This window comes from Panthera tigris, chromosome A2 (assembly GCF_018350195.1).
Source record: "Panthera tigris isolate Pti1 chromosome A2, P.tigris_Pti1_mat1.1, whole genome shotgun sequence".
Classification (NCBI taxonomy): Eukaryota; Metazoa; Chordata; class Mammalia; order Carnivora; family Felidae; genus Panthera; species Panthera tigris.
The window spans coordinates 71738448-71751574 of NC_056661.1; the positions used below are offsets into that span (position 1 = coordinate 71738448).

Sequence of the window (13127 nt, forward strand, 5' to 3'; positions counted from 1 at the left end):
TCCCTCCCCTTCCTAATCACAGCCTCTACTCACAGAGCAACTCCCTCCCTCGCCCATTCACGCACTCACTTAGGACCAATCGTTCTCTCTCTCCCTCTCTCTCTCCCTCTCTCTCTCCCTCTCCCTCTCTCTCCCCCTCTTTTCCCTCTCCCTCTCTCTCCCTCCCTCTCTCTCCCTCCCTCTCTCTCCCTCTCCCCCCTTCTCTCCTCTCTCTCCCTCTCTCCCTGTCTCTCTCCCTCCCATCCTCTCTCTGTCTCTGTCTGTCTCCCCCCCCACCCTGTCTCTCCCTCCCTCCCTCTCTCCCTCCCTCCCTCCCTCCCTCCTTCTCTCTTACTCGGAGACAGTCAGAACTCTCCTCCCTGAGAGCCACAAACCTACCGCACTGACTGCATTCAGAGAGGGAACCTGCAAACAAAACTTCACAGAAAACTTTTTGTTCTTGTTCCAGAGAATTTGCTGAAGAGGAGGAGGGGGAAAAAAACAAAGAAAAAAAGAAAAGAAAAGAAAAGAAAGAAAGAACGAAAGAAAGAAAGGGGGAAAAAAAAACCAAACCCAAACCTGTGCGTGAGTGGGGGTAGGAAAAGCAGGGCCTTTTAAAAAGGCAATCACAACAACTTTTGCTGCCAGGATGCCCTTGCTTTGGCTGCGAGGATTTCTGTTGGCGAGTTGCTGGATTATAGTGAGGAGTTCCCCCACCCCGGGATCCGAGGGGCCCAGCGCTGCCCCCGACTGCCCGTCCTGCGCGCTGGCCACCCTGCCAAAGGATGTACCCAACTCTCAGCCGGAGATGGTGGAGGCCGTCAAGAAACACATTTTAAACATGCTGCACTTGAAGAAGAGACCCGAAGTCACCCAGCCGGTGCCCAAGGCGGCGCTTCTGAACGCGATCAGGAAGCTCCATGTGGGCAAAGTGGGGGAGAACGGGTATGTGGAGATAGAGGATGACATCGGCAGGAGGGCAGAAATGAATGAACTCATGGAGCAGACCTCGGAGATCATCACGTTCGCGGAGTCAGGTCGGTGCCGGCCTGGGGGGTGGGGGGGGCGGGGGGGGGGGGGCTGCGTCTCTCCGCGGCGATCCGGGGGCCGAACTTGCGCCTCCGGCCGCGCGCTCTGCCCCGGGGAGGAGGTGAGGTGCCGGGCGCCGGTGGCGCCGGGGCCGGAGGGGAGGCGGGGGGTGGCGGGCGGGTGGCGGGGGGGGGGGGGGGGGGGGGAAGGACTTCTCCGCGGACGCGGAATTCGAGGCTGAGCCCTGGCTGGAGAGGCGGCGAGCTCACACTTGCTGAACTCGCCGGTGAGCCCGGAGCGAGCTCCGAGGGCCAGCGTGGGGCCGGGAGCCGGGCTGCGGGAGGCTCGCTCGCCCTGCCTGTGAAACCAGATCCGGGCAGCCGGATGAAAGCCCGGGCGTTTTCGGGTGCTGGGGGTGGGGGGAGCCCGGGAGGCTTCCGGACCCCATCCAAAGTTTTTAATGGGGGTGGGGGTGGGGGCGCGGAGCGCGGGTCGGGGTGGCCTGGCATGGATGGAGTCATTGTCTTAAGACAAACCTTCCCTTTAAAAGTCCAGTCAGGGGCCACACCAGGGAAGCAGGGCATATTCATTGGTGACAGTCAGTTTTGCTTTTAGAAAAAACTCTGCCTTGGAAGAGCACGGGCATCACATTCTAGGCAGCGAGGAGGGACTTTGGGGGGACAGTTGACATTGAACCCGCGGCCACTTTTGGAACACTGACTTTTGCTCTCTGAGCAACAACAGCACCACCACCAACAAAAAAGAGTTTTGTTCCCTGCAAAGTTACTAAAAGAGCTCTCTGGCAAGGAACGCAACCTTGACAGAGTGCTCTCAGATACTACACTGAGCTCTCACTCAATCCTTAAGAGGAAGAACTTTGATAGATTCTAATCCTTGGCTCTGGACCACGCTAACCTGTTGCTGGATAGAAAATACCTGTCAGAAGGGCGGCCACAGACCTGGAGCCAGGTTATTGGGTTATTTTTACAGTTATGTGACACAGACCCTTTGCCTGCCTACACGCCCCTGCACGCCCAGGCACACAGATGTGTTCATACCGTGTTACTTTCATGGTAATGCCAGGCTAAAGAATTGTTTCCCTTGCCAAATCCATTTGAAAGGAATGCCATTGTTTTGTTTGGTAGAGCATATGGCCAGTAAAGTATGTGCAGGGACTCCCAGCATTACTGTTTAAAAGTTTGCCGCAGCCGTATAAACAATTAAGGCAACACTCAGAATTTCCAATCCTGAAAACCTGTTGACTCAGATGTTCTGTTTTCAAGAAAACCCTGCCGGACCTGGGCATCCTTTTGGGGGAGCAGATAGATAGCCTGCTGGCTTCCTGGCTCCCCTCGTAGGAGAAGCCCTGACGTCCTGCAAGTTTCCCCGCAGGACAGTCTGTCTCTCTCTCTCTCTCTCTCTCTCTCTCTCACCAGAAGCTTCTTTTCAAAGAAGGTCTTTCTTTCTCAAAGCTCTTTCTCAATGCAGCCCCCGAAGGGCATGATAATGATGACTTTATCTGTTGAAGCTTATTGAGGAAAAAAAAAAGTCAGGTTGGAGTTTTCAAGTTGCACACTCAGTTTTTCCTCAACCTTTCCTGATGGCAAGGTAGGAAAGAAAGTGCTTACTGACATGGAGTCCAGTGTTGGGGGGTGGGGGGGGGATGGATTCCAGTGGTCTAGAGGTCTGCTCCCAGTGCTGACACAAAGGGACCCTGTCTAGGTTTTTATATACCAATTACCACACATGATGGCTTTAATTGCAAGCCTTACTCAATTGGCTTTACCCGCATCAGATGACTAAGTATACCTATGACTTTGACCACTTTTAATATACACCTGATGCTGGCAACAGCATCTGACTTAGCTGACTTGTCTAGCAAACCACTCTTTTGGCACTGAGAGATTTTGCAGTGAAAGAATTTGACCTTTAGCATTCTTTCTTACTTATGGCCTTCATCTCAGTGCCGGTCTTTTTCTTACTTATATGAAATCTCGGCTTTTTTTTTTTTTTTTTTAAACTTTTCTGTTACGTGTTTAGTTTAAAAGAAATTGAGTTACTTTTTAAAAAGGTGATTCATTTGACTCACACGTTGACTCCAGTTTAAGGTTTGTAATGGAAAACTCCTCCTGGTTGAGTTTACAACTTGACTTTGGGTCAGCTGCTGGAGTCCCAGAAAAGGTTTATTACACTTAACTTATTTTTCTCATCTGAGAAGTTTCACACATCAACTTTAAGTTGGTTTACTATGACTTCACGGAATTAATGATTGCTATGTGGACCGTCTGCTCTCCAAGCAGAGTACCATATGAGTATGTTGTTGCTGATTTTGCTAACCAGGAAAGAGCTTCATCATCTGAATATACAAAAATGTCTTGTTGCTTTTGGAATAGTTCAACCTTAATCATATTCAAACTATGTCAAACTGTAAGAATTTGGAGAATAGCAAAGGGTATTCATTTTGCTTTTCTTTATAAACCTATTGGGTAGCAGCGAATCCCAGTCAGTTAGTGTCACCAATGCCCGTGACACTGACGCATACCCACAGATGTGTCTTTCAACCTTAAGATTCCTCGACTGGGGGAATTCCTGCTTAACTTTTGCCCTCGGCCCCCTTCTTGATGGTTAAATGAGGCTGCGATGCGGCCCAGCAGCTGAGCAACTACAAAAAGCTCAAGCGTCTAGAACTCTTGGAACTGAGTTTGTCCCACTGAGCTCAGGTGGAAAGTCCCATCTTTGTAAAGCTGATACGAGTTGTTATTAACTAAGTGGTGAGGAATTGCTCTCAGGCTCTCTGACATTCATCCCAACAAATAAAAATTATTTTTTTAATGCATGTCATCCAAGATTGCTCATCATTACTACATTCTCTAGATGGCTGGCACAGAATCCTCTGTGTTTACCTTAAGTCCTTAAAGGAAAAAAAGAAGGGATGGGTAGAGTCAAGTCCACTCTGTCTATAATTGTCAATGAAGCTGGGATCAGTGGCCTTCTTGACTCCTATATCTTATTTTATCTTCTTGTGATCCGTGACAATATCTGGTCAATGTACAATAGCAACCTATCATTGAGTCTCCATATGCTGCCAGATTTACATACTGGTGGCGGTAATCAACTTAGACATTGATAGCACTTGTTGGAGAACAGAGAGGGAAAGAAAGACAAGTGGAGCGCCAAGAAATGGAAAATGCTCACTAAGCCCAGGTGTTGTTGAAAGTAACCCTTAAATCTCCCTTCTTGGAGGATTCCAGTTACAGAAGATTTGAATTAGAAATAGACACTTCCCAAACAGGGGCCTAAGAAGGCTTGCTTGGATGACTGTTTTCCCCCAGCCCAAGAAAGCCATCTCAAGGTGGACTTGGCTCCCACCATTCCATGCCAGTCTAATGAACTTTCCTGTGAATTACCCGTCACTGAAGGGTGCCTTTAGTTAGGGGTTACACGCTTTCTTCTCCCAATAATGGGCAATGATTGGCCACAAGAGGGCGCATTCCAAAGACTTTTGCTCCTTCCCATTTAATCTAGGGAAACGCAATTTCACCTCCTGGAAGTCCCATTCTGCAGCACCCAAATCTTGGTGCTTGTCAGTTGCCCCCTGCTTCCTCTCGTCCTCCAGAAAAAGTTAGGATTTTATGGGATGGGAGAAACATGACTCCCTGTAATACAGTAAATGAGACAGAAGAAAAGAAATGAGAATTCTAGTGATGCATGTGAACATTCCCGAGCTCTATGGAAGGCAGAGGAATGATACATTTCAGAAGCAGAGCGTGGAGAAATGTGACCATGAATCATCAGCAATACTGATCTGCTCACACATCTCTCCCTAAGACTGCTGGCTGCCTGGGCTTTTACAAAAATGCCTTCCGGCTCCCCTCATTTCATTGCCTGGTTTCCCTGTCTTATCAACGCTTTTCACCAGGGACAAATGACAAGTGACTTCCAACAGGGAGGAAAGGGCTGTTTGGTGACTGCCTTGTGAAAAATTGGGTACGGCTTTGGGGGATGCGTTTGTTTCCGAAGTTAGAGTGTGCAGCGAGATGGTGGCAGAAAGACCAGAAGCAAGATGCCTAGTGGTTTTGGGCCTGTGACGTAGGTGGATCTGAGTGGGGGCGGCGAGCTGTCAGAGGGCAGAAAGTCGGCTTTCGTATTTGGAGAACTGGGAGTAATACCTTCCCAGGCACTTTTTGTGAGAACATATTATTTGTCTTGGCCCCTCTTCTGCTAAACTATACTCGAGCATGAGCTGTAGATCAGAATTCCTCATACTCGACTGGTCCCTAGATCCAAAACCCAAAGTGTAAAAGTTCGCAGGAACTTTGGAAGAGGTCTCTGAAATTTCTGTGGGTTGAATCTTAAGAATTTTTTTTCTACTTCTTCTAGGATCCTAAGCCCCTTTCTCTCTCTATTTCATCCCTATTTGAATGGGAGACACAGGAATGTGGCCGAGCATTTGCAATTCAATAACACATCCTAAGATAAAAATATTAAGGCTAAAAAAAAATCCAATCCAGATAATTTATGACCAAAAAGACCTCTGAGGCAGGTTAAAGGAGGCATAACCTTGAAGACCCCACTTTCTGCCATCTGCAGAGACCCCTGAAAACAGCTCAAATGCAAAGTTAGTGCTTTAGAGAACACATATGCTGTAACCGGTAGTTCTGTATACTGGTACCAGGGACTATACCATATCTAGGCACAGTGAAACCTGGATGAAGAATGGGAAATTAAAGTAACAGCAGCATTTTACAAGGAGCCCCCCTCCCCCTGCCCCACCTCCCGTGGCGAGTTTAAATCTATAAACAAGATTTTCCACATTCACATTAGAGACATAATTATTACCCATAGGTACAAGGGCAGCATACTTTGGGCAGGACCCTGGTGAGGCGAACAAAGCAGAATACAAACGAAACGCGAAGTGTGCGTGTGTGTGTGTGTGTGTGTGTGTGTGTGTGTGTGTATTGCGTGTATTGCTTATTTCATGAGAAATGTTCATCCGCCCACAGATCTGAGGTGTGGGGCTTGAGGGGGAGCAGAATTTTGAGTCCCGGTGTGGGGGAAGAGAACAACAAGGGGCTTGGCTGCTTAACCCTTGGCAGGCCTGCTTTCATGATTGAGTTATTAAAAATATCTGAAAAATCCTGAAAGCAAAGGAAAAGGTGCTTTCAGGTGTTCTCACTTCTAGCTTCCGGTCTTTCCTCAGTCCAATCCCTCCTTCCCCGGCAACATTTCAAAGGTCTTCCCTGTAAAGTGCAATTTTTCAGCCTCCTACTCATTTTTATGCACCTTTCTCTCTCCCTTTGGTATGTGTCCCCCGAGCTCATAGAGGTTTAAGTGATGAAATATTATCACCCACATGGGTTTGCGTGGGACTTTCTTAGTGAATTACTCAGGCAGAGCAGGCTGTGATACAAGCCTTGCTCACGAGCCTCGGGAGGGAAAAAATAGCACAGAGGATGAAAAGAATATTATCAGAGAGTAGGTAATGAAAGGTTAGCAAAGCCACCAGCTATATCTAGTTAGATAGGTAATAATGCAGGAACCCAGAGCGCACCTGTATAAGCTAATGCTGTACCTGCTCCCAAAGCATTGTGGGAAGTCTTCCATTTCAGGATTTGATGCAGGAGATATTTAAGTCAAACCTGAAACTGATTAGTAATTGATCCTAAACACCTCAGCCTCAGGCAACCTCCTTCCATTTTTTTCAAACTGTTATGCATAGAGATTTGAAGATTGGAGCATCCTAAAAGCATCACTGCGGTATAACAATCTCCCTTAGGTAGAATACAGATAAAAGGGAATATAATCAAGTGACTAGTTATATTTTCCATACCTAAGAAATTTGAGGGTTGTAATATCTTTCTGAAACCTGCAGCCCTGATAAATATTAATCATCTCAGCTTCTAGCTGTCTCATTCTCTCCACCCCCTTCTGCAATGAAAGCTAAATGTAAAAGAAAAAAAATATTGCACTGCTTAATAAGTCAAATACAATAGAACTTTTAAAATGTACCTGCATATAAGGTAGACATTAGGAAGACTTGCATCTCTCTCTTCCCCCTGTTCTCCTGAGCATTATGGCAACAGCATTTTCATGAAATTGGATCTGTTTTATTTTTTTTCCCTGATAAAATATCATGCAATATACAAATAGCAGTTCCAGAAATGGACACCAGGAGAAGGAGGCGACAGGCATGTCAATTAGTAGGGGGAAAATCCAAATGTCAGAAATATGGGGGAGAGATACAGCACGCAGGCAATGGAAGCAAATACAGGGAACAGAATCTTTCAGCTCAGATAATTAAACCAATGCATAAATCAGTGCTGTGCCTCTCCACAGTACGCAGGCGATGCCATGCAGTTAATTATCAGCCAGGACCAGGTTGAAAGTCATTTTATGATGCCTCTCTGATCCTAATATAACAGCACCTGACAGATTGAGCCCCCTCTAATGAGTACTCTCTTTGTATGATCCTCTCTCAGGAACACTAAATCATTTGCTTCCAAGTACAGCTGCCTGTGAAGAAGGGGAGGGGCTATATCCTGCGTTAGAAACCTGCTCCTGTGAACTAAGGGGCTCTCCTCTAGGCTGTTCCTGGAAGCCAGCGACCTTAGCCTCCCTGGCCCTAGGAAGGCAGTTTGCACAGGCTGTCTCGGCTTCAATCCAGTGGGCCAGTGAGCCCACCCTGGCCCCGGCCCCCACCCCCACCCCCAGCATATCCGTGGACTTCTCTGGACTCTATTCATGGGAAGTCCAATGTGTGCTGGTCCGCACTGCCATCTGGACCCTCTCTATAACCGAGCACTGGCTGCCTTCACCCCAGCCCCTCCTGTCAAGCCCAGGTGAAAGCCCAGCGGAGCCTGTGGGAACGAGTTACCTGAAACCCAGAGAGCTTTTCCCATTCTGAGGACGAGTCAGATTCTCCAGTTTCACACTCTTTCCTAGAAAAACAAAACACAACCTTGTGCCCTCTGGCTTCTCTAATTTAGCAGCTACTATCTCTCGGTCTTTAGGGTGGCACCCTGCACAGTTTAAGGTTTCAGATGCTGGCCTACGTCGAGGCAGAAGGGAGAACAGCAGGTAGCTTGTGACTGTTCTCTGCGGGGCAGGGTGGAGGTGCCCACGCCGGAGGGAGCCTGCACCCTCCTTCAGGCCGGCTCATAGAGGCTTGGGTGGCTTCCGGAAGCTGCTTGTCTTTTTAAATTTAAACCATTAAGCTCTCCTTCCTAGAGTCTTCTCTTTTCCTTTCTTAAACAAAACAAAACAAAACAAAACAAAAAACAGCAACAGAGAAACCCACCTTTGTAGCAAAGGGGCTACTGCATTCACGTTTTGAAAAGAAATCATGCCCCCTAAAAAAAGACAGTCCCCCCCTTCTTCTAACTGCTCTCCGCTCTAGTGATCTAATCATAAACCTAGCTTTATTATTCATTTCAACTCCTGCCAGGGACCCAGGGCTGGAGGCAAAGGGAACCCCCCCACCCCCCGCACCACCACCACCACCAATGTGGCCAGGGTCCTACAACTTTATACCAAGATGCCAGAGAATCTTTTGTATACATATGTAGCCTTTCCTGGCCCTGGCCTCAGTGAATTTACCACTATCAGAATCGCAGTGTGCAGAGTGTGTTAAATTAAGAACAGAATCTACAGTGCGCAATGCACAGAAAAGCCTGCCTTCTGCTGCAGAGAACTTGAACGAGTGCCGAAAATTTATAGTACCGTAAACATCTCAGGGCTGAGAGTGATAAGTATGGCTGGATTTCCGTTAGCTATAGAAATCCAGGCAGGGAGACCCTCCTAGGGAGTTGCGAGTTCTAAGATGAACTTCTCCTGACATTGTTCTCAGATTTGTGTGCGAGATGGGTGTGCATGAGACTGTTGTAAGCAGGCACACGCAGGAGGCGGCCATGAAAAGAGGGCACGTTTCATATACCACCAAGGGGTAAAAGTGGAACTGAGGGAAGGTGTTTCATCAACCTGAGAATTCCAGTCTGGACACCTGCTCCTTGCAGTAAATGTTGTTACATGTACAGACATACAGGTGCTTATGGAAGGAGAAGGGAGTAGTGTGAACTAGGCAAGAACTGAATGGTCTCTGAATCCAACTGCCTCGCCGTTGTGGGGGTTGCCCCTCTGTTAGTAGCAGTCGCTGTAATTGGGGCTCATTAAGCTGCATTCAGAAGGGAACGAGGCAAAAATGGGGCACACGGCAGTAGGGGGTGGATCTCCTAATCTAATATAACTCAAGACTGAAGATGCCTCCATTTGTTAATAGGGAGTCAGGCGATTGCCTACTTCCTGGTAAATGCTGGACCATGACCGTGAACAAGATGGATAGGATCTCAGACCTGGGGCATCCTAAATTAGACTGGCAGGAGGGTCGAGGAAGTGGTGTGGTCTCATCTGCAAACCAAAACCTCATCAAGGGCAGCCACTGAGGGTGACGTGTTGGGAGCTGGAGGATTCTAGACGAGGGGCACACTGCCTGGAGGTGAGAGAGCGCATGGGATGCTTCTGACCTCAAACACTGTGTGGCTGTGCCACAGAGGACGGGGCGCTGGGAGAGAGCCGGAGTTGAGGCAGAGCCCAGAGTCCCGGGTGGCTCCTGTTTTATACCTGCTGAATGGTGAAATGATGGGAGAGGGGCCTGGCTTTATGCTGAAAGGCCAGATGCAAGCAAAGACTGTCGTGGTGACCCAGCAAAGAAATGATGGACAAGTGAAGCAGGTTGTGGTGAGGGAGGAGGAGTCTAGTCTGTGGGCACTTCCGTCGGCGGGGGTGTGGGGGGGTGGTGTTTGCGTGTTTATGTGGGAACAGCACAGCTTCCACGACTTGCTAGAGCTCACGGGGTGCCTTCATCTGTGTGATCCCATTTGATCCTTCCAAACCTGAGGCATAAGGGGTCAAATGTCTTTATGACATTCCCATTTTATAGAAGAAGAAACTGAGATTAAGCGGCTAGGGAACAGACACAGACCTCCCGGGCTTCTGGACACTGACTGAGATCTGGGCTCTCTTCTTTCTAGGGCAAGAGTTAACAAACTTTCTCTAGAAAGGGCCAGAGAGCAAAGATTTGAAGCTTTGTGGGCCAGTCTGTTTTGTGACTGGCGGGGACCTAGTGCGAAAGCAGCCACAGACAGCCTATGAAGAAATGAGTGTAGCCGGGGCCCCGTTAAACCTTATCACAGGCGCTGAAGCGTCCATTTCATATAATTTTCCCATGTCACCAAAATCCTATTTTTCTTCAACCATTTAAAAATGTCAAAAGTGTTCTTACAGTCAGGGGGCCACAATCCTCTGACCCCTGTTGGAGATGGCCTGTGGCAGAGGCCCCACGCCTGCCTGAAATTAGTGACTGGTGACCAACATCGCAACTAACGAGTGTCCCTGCTCTCTCTTGTGCTGTGTTTCGTCTGCAGGCACAGCCAGGAAAACACTGCACTTTGAGATTTCCAAAGAAGGCAGTGACCTGTCGGTGGTGGAACGCGCAGAAGTCTGGCTCTTCCTCAAAGTCCCCAAGGCCAACAGGACCAGGACCAAAGTCACCATCCAGCTCTTGCAGAAACAACCCCAGGGCGGCGTGGACGCAGGGGAGGAGGCAGAGGAAATGGGCTTGATGGAGGAGAGAAACGAGGTGTTGATATCGGAAAAGGTGGTGGATGCCCGGAAGAGCACGTGGCACATCTTCCCCGTCTCCAGCAGCATCCAGCGGTTGCTGGACCAGGGCAAGAGCTCCCTGGACGTTCGGATTGCCTGTGAGCAGTGCCACGAGACGGGTGCCAGCCTGGTGCTCCTGGGCAAGAAGAAGAAGAAGGAGGAGGAGGGCGAAGGGAAGAAGAAGGACGGAGGAGACGGAGGGGCAGGGGCAGACGAGGACAAGGAGCAGTCCCACAGACCTTTCCTCATGCTGCAGGCCCGCCAGTCTGAAGACCACCCTCATCGGCGGCGGAGGAGGGGCTTGGAGTGTGACGGCAAGGTCAACATCTGCTGTAAGAAACAGTTCTTTGTTAGTTTCAAGGACATTGGCTGGAATGACTGGATCATCGCTCCCTCCGGCTATCACGCCAACTACTGCGAGGGTGAGTGCCCGAGCCACATAGCAGGCACATCTGGGTCCTCGCTCTCCTTTCACTCGACCGTCATCAACCACTACCGCATGCGGGGCCACAGCCCCTTCGCCAACCTCAAGTCGTGCTGTGTGCCCACCAAGCTGAGACCCATGTCCATGCTGTACTATGATGATGGGCAGAACATCATCAAAAAGGATATTCAGAACATGATAGTGGAGGAGTGTGGGTGCTCATAGAGCGCCCAGCCCAGGGGGGACGGGAGCCAGAGTTGTCCAGAGAAGACAGTGGCAACATGAAGAAGTGTTTAAGGTTTCGGAGTTAAACGAGGAGAAAAAATATATATAGAGAAATTTAAAAAAAATAAACTAAAAACAAAACCTGAAACAGATGAAGGAAGATGTGGAAAAATTCCTTAGCCAGGGCTCAGAGATGAAGCAGTGAACAAGATGGGAGTTGGGAGGGAAAGGGAGAAAGGCGTGCCCTTCGTTTCTTCCGGTATCTATCAAAGTGATGACATCCGTTGCTTACACGGGAGTATCATCCCCTCCTTTTCAGTCCCCCTTCAGTGTGAGCCTCGAAGTCAACTTGTCTGGTCTGCAGGAATGTGGGCTAGCACAACCCAAATAGCATCTAGAAAGCCATGAGTTTGAAAGAGCCAGTTACAGGCACTTTCCCATCCAGTTACCCAGGTTGTAAGGTATGTCTGTGTGACCCTCTCTCTGTGTATATCAGCCCGTGCACACACGCACACAGACACACACACCACACACACACACACACACACACACACACACACACACACAGACGCGTTTCCACACAGCCCATGCACACACACACGTACCGGTAGGAGAACTATAGTGTGCAGGTGGTACACTTCCTTTTCTGCACCAGTTTTGCAACAAAGCAAAACAGAACAAAAACCAACCTAAAAAAAAAAATTGAGAACAAGAATGGGAAGAGAGAAAAATCAAGGAACAAAGAATACCAAGTCACATTTCGTTAAGGTGCTTATGATCTTAGAACTATGCAACCTAATAGGTTTGAAACTGTTTACCTGAGAGAGAACAAAAAGAGAGACTTTTTTGTATTGGAAGTAACCTGATTAATTTTTATTTTCTTCAAGGAGAGATACTTGAAAGGAATATGTTTGTCCATCTGTTGGATCCAAACATTTCTATATTTTGTAAATGTTGTTTTTTTTTTATCGTTTACTATTTGCACTACAATGGTGTTTGACCTGTCTAATCCCTTATTTAACAAGTATTTTCTGTGGGTGGGGGTGGGGGGGGTTAAGAGCTGCACTTAATGTGAGCTATAAAAGAACTGCTACAGCACACAAAATAGCTATTTTTATTATTATAATTATAATTATTATTATTATTTTGTACCTTAAAAAATAGACACATACACCAAAGACATTTGTGTGAGCCTTTAAACAGTCTGTCTGTGGTTGGTATCATTCACCATCAGTGAGTCAGGGGTTGGGATTCAAGGTGGAGTAGGGTGGATCGTGTTCAGGCTTCAGAGACCTGAGAAGTTTGGGTTTTGACTCCTTTGACATCCATTAAGCAGGACATTTCATACTGGACGTACAGTAGTTGTACACTGTTGGATGTCAAGTTCAATCGGATTCACAGAACACTACATGCTTGTATGTGTATATATACATTGCTTGTGCATATGCGTACCTGTGTGTATATATACATGTATTGCATCATGCCCATATACACATTTTAAGGACTTCAGGCTGTCATTTTTTAAATGTTCTTAAAGCAATGAATGTTTGTGTGCAAAACACAGTATTTTTAAGAAGGATAGGCTATAGTTTTGCTTTTACTCTGAATTAGGTGGGCACGTTTCAAAAAGTTGGGTGGGAAGAAGCCTGGAAATGCCAGTGAATATTCAGCAAGACCCTCTTTCCATGTGCAGGGACTGAGTTCCCTCTTCTCTCTTGTCCCCCACCTCCACCCCACCAGGGAAAACAGGAAACTCATGTTCTTCAAGGTTCTAGGCTGATCTGAAGTTGTTTTTTTTTGTTTGTTTTTTTGG

The 13127-nt window shown here is 47.8% G+C and overlaps 1 protein-coding gene across 1 annotated transcript; it reads left to right on the top strand.

Moving 5' to 3' along the window:
• Positions 1 to 349: 349 nt before the first annotated feature.
• On the top strand, positions 350 to 12319 carry INHBA (inhibin subunit beta A). The gene is made up of 2 exons (XM_042963754.1): positions 350 to 1016; positions 10428 to 12319. The coding sequence occupies exons 1-2, from the start codon at positions 629 to 631 to the stop codon at positions 11312 to 11314; spliced, it is 1275 nt and encodes a 424-aa protein (XP_042819688.1). The 5' UTR covers positions 350 to 628; the 3' UTR covers positions 11315 to 12319.
• Positions 12320 to 13127: the final 808 nt, after the last annotated feature.